Raw genomic sequence first — 12,886 nt, 5'->3', positions numbered from 1 at the left:
CGGAAGTAGCTTTTCATCAGTCAGTCAGTAATCGTCACTAACCGCGTCCGACAGACGAATACCATGGCTGCTGACGGATGACGAATGACGGACCAGCAAAATTGAGTAGAATGCCCACCTCTGGATATGATGTTACAAATTTGAAGACAAATTTGAATGGCAATTCGAATGTTATGTAAAAAAAAAAAAAAGGAAAAAAAAAGCGAATGACAGAAATTGTAGCTCTGCCTCTGGCCCTGGGAGAGAAAAAAAATCCTGGCGGCGTACCCTACTACTATGGTGGAACACATGGGATTGTGGGATTTATTACTAATTTTATCACAAAGATCGAACTCCTCTATCAACCTCTGACACACCCACCATGCATAACCTGGAAATATTTGCACTTGCAACTACTAAAGAGGCATGATTCGGTGAAGTATGCGGGTGGCCCTAATTTCTGGATCATTCAGTTTTCATGAGACAAGAAAATTCCATAGAGATCCATTTTGAAATTTAGGCACACTTTGATTGTGAAAATGATCTTATGTAGTGGACCTGGAATCATCGCCAGTGACAAGTACTACAGGCTACTTGGAAGGAGCATGTGTTTTTGCATTCACTTTTTAATACATCCCAAAAACACGTTTAGAAAACCGTGCTCACAACGGAAAGCTATTGAAAAATCTTTTGTCTGTTTATTTGGAACCGGTTTTGCCAACGTTTTAGTCATGTGTGTCTGTACGCGTGCACATTTCATTTCATCTAAAAATAGATGTTGATTGTTGATAAGTGTTTCCAAGTTTTTGTGTTGGTATCTGTTGGTGACCCTTGGTATTTAGTATCCCATAGAAAATACTGATTCTGAAAATAAACTCATGGTTTTCTATCAAATCTTTTGGAGGGTGAGGAATTAGTGTATGTAAAGCATTGTGTGGTCAGATTGCTTCTTACAGCTTCGACGGGTCATATTTTCATGGTAAAGAGGATTTGCTATGATTATTGTTGATGTTCAGTCAGTGTAGAGTCTGCAATTGAGGGCAGCACATATAGTGGTAAGCAAGCGCTGACTGCAGATCTGAGGTATGGGGTTTTGAGTCTTGGCATTGGGCTTCCTGTGTAGTGTTTACATGTCTGTGCTTACTGTATGTAGGTTTTCTGCTGGTATGCCTACTTCCTGCCACGTTCCAAAAACTTGCATGGTACGTTCATTAAAGACTCCTAATTATTAAAATAATGACTTTCAACTGTGGGTCTGTGGGTCAGCACCAGGGGCAGAGCCAGAACGTGGCTAATGGGTGGGCCTGAAAACATCTGGATGGGCCTGAATATTTCTCTCACTGAGCACAGTCTTCTTTTCCCGACACATCGTATATTCAAATAAAATGACAGTGAATAATATGAAGTTCATATATTCCTTAAACAACCACAATTATGCCATTCTTAAATATTCAATACAATAAGAAACACAACAAAACACAAATTCAAAAATAATGTCATAATAATTTACAAAAAATTTAAAAGTATATTTTTTTCATGAATCCCACTGGGTGGACAGTCCGTCCCTGGTTAGCATCCAAAAGTGGGTCACAGACAAAGGCAGGTCGAGTAGCCAAAAGTTGTACTCAAGTAAGAGTACGGTTACTTGGGAATAGAGAGAGCTCTCAAGTAAAAGTAAACAGTAGACCTCCAAATAAAGAGTAAGTATTCCTGATGATTTTCTTCTTTTTTTTATCAGAGCAACAAGTAAAAATTATGTATTTATGTGCAAACTCAGCCAGGATCCCACAACAACTTTGTGACTAACATAAATATAATCTTCATAATGTAAAACATTATTTAAAAAAAACAACAATGGCATTGTTTTTGCTTCAGCTTGTATGGGTGGATCCTCTGTTGACAGAGAAAATATTAGCTATAGGGAATTTATTGATCAAAATAGTCATCACCACGCCAGATAGTAGAATATTCTGTGAGCTATACATTTAAAACAAAAACAATACATGCATAGTGGCTAAACAGAATATTTTGCTTTATTCACCAACTAGACGAATAAGCTTAGTCGCTATAATATATGGTACTGAAGGTGCAATACAACCATAGTATGTGTGTGTGTGTCTTACTACTGTTTTGAAAACTGACACATGATTACAAATCATGTGATGAAAAATCCAGTCCAGGTTTTACCAAGTTGCTCTATTCATGGCAATTCAAACAGGATGCACTGAGGGGCGCCGTTTTGCGGATCCATGAAGCGTGTTTGAGTACAGAGTGCACCCGGTCGCATCTCTCAGGATTTACCACCAGCTTGGATGCTGTGGGGGTGTCCTACACCAGGATGCGATGACATCGCGTTGCCGTAGTCCGTTGCTGCCTCATATCTTGTCTAGCTACTAGGACAATAAACGCATTGACCTTTGACTTGCAGCTGATGACAACACAAAGGTCGCAGACAGACAGCGAGAAGCGTTGAAGCGCATCTCGATAGAACTGAGCAACCGGGAGAATGCCCGAATCCATCCCGAAAGGTAAAGTAAAGTATTATTGCATGCATTTTATTCTTGCGTGTTGTATCAGGCAAGAATGGAAGGATGTGCTTGCGTCATTGTGCAACCCGACAGACGAGAAAGTCGGATGTTATTACGTAACACACAAACACGTCAGTCCGCAGGGAATACCGTGAATGTATCCGCTCCTTTTATTTTTATTTGAGGTCTTGTGTTACCGCAAAATGAGCACTCGTGCATCGCGAAGGGAGTCATGTTGCTGTAGCCTGTGTTCGGCTGTACGCCATGCAAATGATGCATTTTGTCAGTGCCGCCATGACCTCATACTTCATATTCGTCAATCACCTGAGCGTCTCCAATTTAGCGCAGAACGTCTTTTGTAAACAAACCACAATCAAGACTACAAAAGTGTAGCTGTATAACTGTTCCAGAGAACAGTGTCTGTGTTCGCGCACAGTGACGTCACCACAGTTACGTCACGTGAGTGGCTTAGCAAACCTTTGGGTTTCCTGTTCCAGAGCTTACTGAGCGGGGTCCTAAAGTGAGCTGTCCACCGGCATTACCTACTGTACCGGTACTTAAAAATGATTCAAATGAAATGTCTTGACATAAAGTTAAATGAAAGGTATACTCTAAACTTTTAAAACATAAAAGCACAAAAAGTTAAATACAAATTGATCTGTACTTAAATGATTTGTTTGAATGTTTTTCTTTGTGGTGTTGTGAAGGACCCAAGCGCAGGGAAGGAGCAAGGCAAGACACGACTCGAAATAACTTTTTGTTTGCTTTGCGGAGCAGTTTTGCTCCTCAATAACGTCATATGAGGATAAACTTTCTAATTTTGAGGAGTAGTTTTTGCAGATTAATTCCAGGGACTTGAAGCAAGGGTTTTACTAGACAATCAAAATATGACAATAACAATAACAAACAAGTGGTTTTCTTTTGTATAAAACCAACACTTTTTATTTTTTATAGCCTACTTTTAATCTTATAGGCCACTCCTCCCGGATGACCTCAAGTGTAACGTAATGCAACACAGCGTAACATAACATCCGGTTTTGTTTAAACTCCAGACGCTTAATTTGTCTGCTATTTTGCTGTTGCAAGTTGGATACGTTCTGGTTTAAATACTTGTCAGAATTGTAGCTTATTCACCACCATGATGGCGATGATTACTGACTCCGCAACATGTTTAGCCGCACTCTAGCGAGCCAAAGTTCGTTGTTAGCTAGCTGGTGAAGCCTTATTGGTACTGAGCTTGCCACAACCGTTAACTAGAAGGTGATAAGGGAGTGGATTTGGGGATTTTCACTCCCGTACCATCGCAGTCCTACAGAAAAAATTCCCGTCCCGTCCCATTTCCTGACCATAGTAAAAAAATAAAATAAAATACTGTCCCGTCCCGGTGAAAATGACTCCCACTCCCATCCTCCTTCCGTTCAGAATGATTCTCACTCCTGTTCCCCTCCTGTTTTGGATGCAGTTAATTTAAAAAACAAACAAACAAACAAAGTTGCATTTGACTTCTTCTGGATAATCCCTCCTGCTCCCGTGAATTTTTTATCCTGTACTGTCTCAATCCTGTGATTAAAGGTAAAATTGACACTAATCCCATGGGAATCTCACGGGATTCCCCCCAAAATGTCAGCCTCTACTGACTACCCGTGGGTAGGTGACGTGAGCACATCACCTTAACGTTTGTGTGTCCAGCCAAGCCAAACTTTCAGGGACAGTGTCGGTGGCTCAATTATTGTAAAAATTTAAAAATCTGCGATTCCCAGTTTTGCTATTCAACGTGTTTTGATGAGGTACAAAATGCAAATTTCGCTTATTTCAAACCTTGAGACAGCAGAGCAGGAGTAATCTCCCAAATCTCTATTTTCAAAACAGCCAACAAAGCACATGGTAGGCTCATATTACTCAAGTAAAAGAAAAAAACAAAAAAACAAAACAAGTATGAAACACAGGGAGTAGACTCAGCACGGCAGGAAACCTGACCAGGGAAACGTGACTTAAGACAACAATGAACTCAGAAAAACTAAGGAACCAAACAAAAACAAATAGACGAGACGAGAGGGGGGGACTGGCGCGGCAGTCTCGGCCACCCAGTCTGGGCATGGTTGAGTCACTGAGCCATGAGGCTGAGTAGGTACGGGGGCCTTGACTTGGTGCAGAACCGGAACAGAAATGGGAGCAATGACTTGGTGTGGCCGTGAAATGTGAACAGGGACCTTGAGCTGCTGTGGTACTGGAACAGGGGTTATGAGCTGCTGCGCTGCCGCGCTCCAGGGTCTGAGTCTGTGGAAACTGGCATAGTATTACTTTGTGTGTGGCTTGGAAACAAGTGCAGCGCAATGTGGCGGTAAGACAGGTCAGAAGGAAAAGACTTCAGCATGGATGCACAGGCATCAGAAAAGAGGAACTTGACAAAAAATAACTGGAACTAGAAAAAAATACCCAGAAAAAACGAGAGAAATAAAATGTCATTCGGAATTGAAGTCAGGGTGAGGGTTAAATAAATCAGGAATATCTTTAAAAATCAGAAAATCTGAATCTATGAAAACATTTGAAGGTAAAATTGTAGGGAAAAATAAACATGTATTACGTGAAACAAAACAACCCAGTTCTAAATTGATCTCTTATTCTGCCTTGTGATTTAAAAAAAAAAAAAAGACGGTGCCAATATGCCAATATCGGCGCTGATAATCGCCCTTGCCAATAATTGACCTGGCCGATAATCGACCTAGCTGATAATTGGTCTATCAATGTGATGTGGTCCAGTTTCCTGGTGTTTGTAAGGACTCTGGCGGTAGCATTTTGGATCAGCTGCAGCTGTCTGATTGATTTTTATATTAAGACCTGAAAAGACGGGCGGGTGGTCGACTGGTTAGCACGTCCGCCTCACAGTTCAGAGGTCGTGGGTTCGATCCCGGCTCCGGCCTCCCTGTGTGGAGTTTGCATGTTCTCCTCGTGCCTGCATGGGTTTTCTCCGGGTACTCCGCTTTCCTCCCACATTCCAAAAACATGCTTGGTCAGTTAATTGGACACTCTAAATTGCCCCTAGGTGTGATTGTGAGTGTGGATGTTTGTCTCTGTGTGCCCTGCGATTGGCTGGCAACCAATTCATGGTTTCCCCCGCCTACTGCCTGAAGACAGCTGGGATAGGCTCCAGCACTCCCCGCGACCCTTGTGAGGATAAACGGTATAGATAGTGGGTGGATGAACCTGAAAAGACAGCATAACAGTAATCTAGCCTACTGAAAATAAAAGCATGAACACGTTGAGACAGCAAACCGTTAATTCAAGCTGTTTTTCAGGTGGGAATTGGCAGCTTTCGTAATGGCTTTTAAGTGGTTGTTAAAATTCAGGTCTGATTCAATAATTTCACCAAAATTCTGGCTTGATTTGTAGCTTTCAATGACATCAAGTTAACGTGAGCGCTAATCTTGGACCTTTCATTTTTGGGGCCAAAAACAATCACTTCTGTCTTTTCTGGATTGAGCTGGAGAAAATTCTGGTCCATCCACTCATTGATTAAATGAATACACTTAATGAAAGTAAGGGACTATAGTCATGCGATGATGCTGAAATGTAAAGTTGTATGTCATCTGCCTAAGTATGATAAGAGATTTTGTTATGCTCCATATTCTGAGCAAGGGGCAGCGTATAGATTATATAGAAGTGGTCCAAGAATGGACCCTTGCGGAGTCCCGCATGTGATCTTTTTTCACTCAGACTCATAACTACCAATTGAGACAAAGTAGTCCCTATCCTGCAAGTAAGATTTGAACTCAATTTAACACAGTGCCACATCAGTGTTTGGAGAAAAAAATATTAAAAAACAAAAAAGGTTGCAAAGTCATTGCATGACTTGTTAGACAGCAGTTCAGAAGAGACTGATGCTGTGAGGTTTGTCAGTCCGTCTACAACAGAAAATGTACGGGCGTTATTACTGTTTCGATTGATAAACTCTGAGAAGAATGATTGTCTTGTATTTTTCCATTCCTTGTTGTAGATGTGAAGACTGTTTTAAGTTTGGTTTTGCGCCACCTGCGCTCTGGTTGTCTTCATATTCATTTTTGAGCTTTAACCAGTGTTAACCAGTTAACCATTTCTCCAAGGTGACTTTTTAGTGAGCGACAAAACTTTGGTCTTAATTGGAGAAATGTAATCCATTACAGTCAAGTTTACACTGAAGATCAACATATTCCAAAGAGTCAAACTTTCCATATGACATTTTCTTGCATTGGAGGTTGGTATTAAACCAAATGGCTACCCCTCGTGCTTTCTTAAGCATTCTGGCTTCACTCATGAAACTAAAGTTTGGAGCTGGTGACTCAAGAACTGCTTTACTGTTACCTCGTCCTAACTCCTAAACCATATTTCAGTGAAACACATAAAATCAAGCTTCTGCTCGGTAACAAAATCATTGTTTAAAAATGATTTTCCTGCCAAAGTGTTAACATTTAAAAGTGCTAAATTTAATGTGTTAACAACTCTTCCTCGTGTTTTGGAGCAGACTGACAAGAAATAAGTGTTAGATTTCATGTTGTATGAACCATTCTGGAAAACATCCTTCTGTTTTACTTACATAGACGTGTATTGGCAAAACCTTCAGCACATTGGGCCCTGGCTTTTTCTTGGAAAAGTCAGGAGTATTTGCCTTTAAAACCCAGACCCAGTGCACATCGTTTTTGCAAACAACTGATGGTGCTGAGCTCCCATCACGAGACTGAAGACAATATCCATGTAGTGGTGGAATGGGTGTGGGTGGAGTCTTAGATGATTGAGGGGGGCGAGATAGATGGAAAATTGTTGGTGAGGGTTGTGGCTGTAAAAGTTAGCTGTATGCTAACCTTTAACAAGTCTGTTCATTTGGTCAGTGAACTCCAGCAGTGGGGACGAGTGGTACAAGATAGATGGTGAACTGGGTGGGGATGGGTTTGGATGAAGTGAATCCTTGTAGGCAGTGTCAGCTGGCGGGAGTGGTAAGTCCTCCTCATCTTTGCCCTGACGTCCCACGTAGTCACGGCGTATAGTTACGAAGATGTGTCAGCTTCTTTCTGTGTTTCGCTATCTCTTCGTTTTGTTTGGGTTCCCCTCGTACCTTGCCCTTGGCAGAGGGTACACTGACGCAGGACGAAAAATAGGTTGGAGGCGAATCTCATGACTTGTTTGGGGAAAAAATGTCTGCGATGAAATAAAAAGTTAAAATTGTCAATGAAACACGCTGAATGAATATCACAAGCAGTTGAAAGCCATGTGTTCGGCGCCAGCAGTAGACTGAATCTTTTATCTCCTCCTCTAACTGGTGGTAGAGACCCACTGATGAAAAGTTGAGCTTTCAGTGAGCTAACTTTGTTTAGCAAATTACTGAAGTCCCATTTGAGTATTTCAACCTGCCGCTTAATAATATCATTTTCCCCTGTGTGTATGATGATGTTTTCCAAAGTTGGATTTGCCGCAACAGTACTCAGGATCCTGTCAGTCATGTCAGAGACCACATCGTTAGGAAAACAAAGCACTTTGGTCTTGTTGCTGTACATGCTTCTCACATATTTTATGGCAGAGCCGCAAAGCGCTTTTGACATCTGATGTGAGGACAACACTGCATGTCAAGTTTTGTTGTTGTTGTTACTTGTAAGTATAAAAACTATATTGTTTTACATTTATTAAATCAGGTAACTGTTACAGAGAAGGCATTTCAGCATGTAACAAAACCTCACTTACTTTCAAAGAAAATAGTCACTGTCTGTTTGAATCCTCATTGTAATTATGAAATTAAATTCCTGCAGCAAACCAAAACAGTTTTCTTCTGTTATGTGATAATTTTACCGCACGTAGAGCACCTATTCAGCTGTCAACCTGACGACAGTAAAAAAAAAGGAGTATTTCACTTTACATATTTTTTACATACAAATTGAGTATAGTAGGACAGATAAGGTCAGCAGGATTTTGTAGCAGGTAGTGCGTAGGTCCATCCATCCATCCATCCATCCATCCATCCATCCATCCATCCATCCATCCATCCATCCATCCATCCATCCATCCATCCATCCATCCAGTCATCCATCCATCCATCCATCCATCCATTATTCAAAACTGCTTATCAAGGGAGAAAAAATCATTAAGTTTTGTTGAGGATATGAATAAACGCAAACACATGAATTAATTTTCACAGTTTGACTCACTGTGGCATCAGTGGAACCACACCGCAAAATGCAGGTATCACCACCTATCTGTTCTTCATCCTCCATCATCCAGGAAGTAGACTGTTAATCACAAACGCAAAATGTTTTTCTTTACATTGTGTTTACAGTTGAGTCCTTGCAAAGGTCTCTACTGGTAATTCTGATTATACTACATGTTCTTGATAGCAAGACATGAAATGTTGGCTAAGTCTTTTGCCCAGTAATACATAATAAAACAGACTTACTTGAACAAACTTGCGTTGCAATCGTAATGTGTGACCTAGCAGTCATGTAAGAGGGATTATGATAAGGCTTACAGGTGCGGCTCTTCCTTGTCGATTCTACAATTTCACTTAGAGGCTGCCATGGTTAGAAATGAGACGGTAAAGTCTGCAGCAACAATGGAGCGGTAGTGCATTGGGTCCAGCAACGGAGGGGTATCATTCCCTCCCTTTTAGACATTCTGTTCCCGCTGTGCTCTGTGCTTCCGTCTGCACCAGAAAGAGTTTCCCAGGCTCATGTCCTCTTTTCAGCACCATAAAAGTGTTGCCAGGGGACAAGGCAAAAGAAGGAAGCATTCCAGCCACCATTGGTCAGTACTCTGCTCTGCATGGACTCAAGGTCATGACACAAGATTTGAAATGAAATTGTATTGGAAAAATGACCACTGACATTACATTTAGCATTCAGTGTTGCTGCCTTTTTCTTGACTGAAATCGGATTGCTTTTCTCCCCACATTAACTTTTTTTCTGAAGTAGATGACACTGCAAGTTTCTCTATAACACATGCACTTTCAACCATCTAAATGGTTAATAATTAAACCGACACCTTCCATCAAATACAAATCATTTCCCATGAGAATGTTATACAGTGTTGTTGTTCTTGAATAATTCTAGTGTATAACAGTTTAAGATGAAATTCAATCGTATTAGCTTCTGTGCTTTTTTATTTGACCATGCCTTATACTATACTTACTTTTATTTCACTTAAGCACTCTCAACATGGGCACCGTGGTCAATGTAGGCTGCCATTCATAATTCTATTTTATCATTATGTATACTTACACTATGCATCTGCATCACAGTTCCAAGGTCGGGGGTTCAAATCTCGGCTCCGGCCTTCCTATGTGGTAGTTTGCGTGTTCTCCCCGCGCTTCTCCTGATACCACAGCTTCCACTCTTGTTCACAAAACATGCATGTTTAGTTAATTTCTGACTCTAAATTTTCCATAGGTATTAATGTGAATGTGCATGGTTGTCTATATGTGATTGGCTGTTGACCAGTCCAGACCGGGCCCCTATGGTCACTAATGGAGTAGTGCTACATTCGCATGACTTTGGGACAGAAGGCATGGGTTCAGTTCTTACTCAGTGATGGTGTGAATGTGAAACTAAATGGTTGTGTGTCCCTATATGTGCCCTGCAACAATCCACTTGTCGCCCAAAGTCAGCCCTATTCTGGTGACCCTGAATAGGATAAATTGTATAGAAAATGGATGAATGGACTAAAATACTAATATATGCATTCAATGATGGATGTAGCCTACATGGTGGTTAAAAACCAGTGGGGTAGCTTGGGCACTTAAAGCGGAAGTTAACCCAAAACTGTTCTTTACAAGAAAATGTTCTATGCAGCCTCGCTAGTTTAAACACGGCATTCTGATTAATAGTGCGTTTGTGGAGTTAAGCATTAAAATCCATTCGTTTTGGTCCATCTCAGGAGGCTGCCATTTTGCCACTTGTTGTAAACTGAAAATTAGATCACAGTTGCCCAGGGCTCAGGCAACAACCAATCATGGCTCAGCTTCAGAAAACAAGTGAACTGTGATTGGTTTTTACCAGTTGTCGCTTTCAGTCGACAGAAAGTGACAAGATGGCCGCCCCCTGATGGCTAAAATTCAGGTAAATTAGTTATCTTCACACGAGTGTGTTGGCCAAACACCACTTCCAGCCAACTCAGAGAATGATTCCCAATAATATACAGGACAGGTGTTTGTCTTTCCACGCTCTACTCCAATGTTCCTAATTAATCGTGTTCCTCAGTATTGTAGTCTATGGGTGTTTGGGTATGGATAGTTTTATGTGATTTTCCTAAAGAAAGACATAAAATAGGCCAATAAACGAGTGTGCACAATATAGGTTAAGACACTTTCACTAAACAAGCCATATAAAACAAAACGTGGTTAAGATTTAAGTAGTAACATTTAAGTAGCGCTTCCGGTTTATGCTTTTATTGTGACACTGAACTGGTGCCACTTCTGATGCCTGACTTAGCGACGTGACAACAACTTAACAATCACTACGCGTTAACGTGGCTACATGGAAACGTTGCAAAAACACTAACATTTTGGTGGAACAGACTATTGCCATTTCGAGCAATGTGCTTACAGACACGTAAATAAGAATGGCACAAATTACTGGACATCAATGTACACTGCTAAACGAACTCACAACCCCGTGCACACGCAAGCCCCAGACACCACCACCATGCATGCCACTAATAAAAAAGTTGCGTTTGCGGGTTTGGACTAAGAGATTCAATACTGGACATGGGAAGGGGTATATGGGTTAGGGGGCACATTGCTTATTGTGCTCCTGGCGCGACGGCCCTGACTCGGCAGCAATAGTACACGACTGTACTACAACACTGCGGCACTGAGCTGAAGAGAGGGAGGGAGAGAGGGCGACAGAGAGCGAGCGAGCAAGAGAACGAGCAAGCGAGCGCACCTCCCCCAGACACTAGTGAGACCGTCTGTACACTCTCCTCCCCGGACATGTGCTACATCGAGCGGTAGTATTGGCGGCTTTGGAGGAGACGGCACGGCCACCCCGTCATTGGGTCTCCTTCTAAATAGCTCGTTATTTTAGACCTTTTTCGGGGGGGTGGGGGGGGGACTTTCTTTCACGCGTTTTTTTGTGATGAGCTTGCTGGGCGCTTATAAGAAAAAGAGCACTTATGATGGCTATGAATCTTTGCAGTTGGTCGATAGTGGCAGGGATAGCTTCAGTACCGGCAGAGGAGGAGGAGGCTGCAGCACATTCGGAGGCCCGGTAGCAGCTCTCCACGGACCGACAGCCGGCCCCCGGAAAGAGGAAGACTGCAGTACCATGGACAGCTCAGGTAGGCGAGGAGTCCGCACACAGTGTCCGGTCACCCTCATTATGGCGTTTGTAACAGGAAGCGACTCGCGGAATGGCTTCAGCAAATCCTTAACCCAGTGTGGAAGTGGCAGATGGGATGGCTGTCAGTAGTGACAGTCTAGTACAGTATCACCATGAACTCCCATGATTTTCAGGCCTCATGCTCATATTGGGTTGCAGTGTAGTATGCTCTGGTGCCATAATCACCTCCCCCCAGGCTTAAAATACCTCACAAGAGTGGGTAAAATCCTCCACCCCGTTCAGCAACCATTTAATGTCTCCACACTATACATTGCAACACTGATTGACTGTAAATTGAAGTATATACCTTTTCACTATGACGTCACTTGTGCTTCCGGGTGGCAAATGCTCTAATGAACTCCAATGGACTCTATTCATGCACCATTTCCGCATTTGTGATTTGACGGCGTGCTAACTTCTGGTCACTAGTCTAACGTACAGCGATAACATTGATAGCGCCAAAATCTTTCAAATATACTCGCTGTCTGCTGGAATGATGACAAGTTAGCATAAATGGCATATTACCTTTCTAATTGTTCCAGTTATCCAAGTGTTGGTGAAGCGAGCAAAGCACCAGGTCTGATTTAGAGAGCATTCACAGTTTTGCAGTACATGCAGGCCCATGTGTACATAAACTTCCTAGGCTTCTTTTGAAATGCTCAGTTAATTGGCATGAAGCTAACCACAACCAGAAATGGGAAGTAACGAAGTACAAATACTTTGTAGTTTTTTCAGTACTTTGTAATTAACAGAGTATTTATTTTTTGAATATTTTTTACTTTTATCCTTTACATTTTAACACCAGTATCTGTACTTTTTACTTAATACTTTCAAAACAGGGTCGTTACTTGTTTTACATGATGCATGACGATTAAAAAATAAATTAGACCATTCAAGGCTACACTTTGATTTGATCTCAAGCTATGACAACTACTGAGAAGATGCTACAAAAGATAATTTAATTGGAAGGTGAGAAGAATTAAAATGATCGACAATGAGGAATGTGTTGTCGAACAATTCTTGCCGAATGCATTATGTCCTGTGTAA

General features: G+C 41.6%; 1 protein-coding gene and 1 long non-coding RNA gene across 6 annotated transcripts in view; one reads left to right on the top strand and one right to left on the bottom strand.

Annotated features, from left to right (window-relative positions):
• Nucleotides 1–2,226: 2,226 nt before the first annotated feature.
• dnajc6 (DnaJ (Hsp40) homolog, subfamily C, member 6) overlaps nt 2,227–12,886 on the top strand; it is a 47,216-nt gene continuing 36,556 nt past the window's right edge. For 2 of the 5 annotated variants that reach the window (XM_086046210.1, XM_086046209.1), the window contains exon 1: nt 11,571–11,798. In XM_086046210.1, the coding sequence (XP_085902336.1) occupies nt 11,597–11,798 (202 nt within the window). In that variant the 5' untranslated portion in view covers nt 11,571–11,596. Of the gene's footprint in view, nt 2,508–11,570; nt 11,799–12,886 lie in introns of those variants that run through there. The other 3 variants (XM_086046212.1, XM_086046211.1, XM_086046213.1) reach the window with 2 other exon arrangements.
• On the bottom strand, nt 6,953–9,119 carry LOC147138101 (uncharacterized). Its single transcript, XR_015089060.1, has 3 exons — nt 8,923–9,119; nt 8,678–8,758; nt 6,953–7,676 (listed from the first exon to the last, which is right to left on the bottom strand). It is a non-coding gene; the product is annotated as an uncharacterized LOC147138101 (long non-coding RNA).

Source organism: Filicampus tigris, chromosome 12 (genome assembly GCF_054856515.1).
Source record: "Filicampus tigris isolate MCC_2025a chromosome 12, RoL_Ftig_1.0, whole genome shotgun sequence".
NCBI lineage: Eukaryota > Metazoa > Chordata > Actinopteri > Syngnathiformes > Syngnathidae > Filicampus > Filicampus tigris.
The sequence above is the reverse complement of the archived record's forward strand: the minus strand, read 5'-3'. Positions and strand labels throughout refer to the sequence as shown.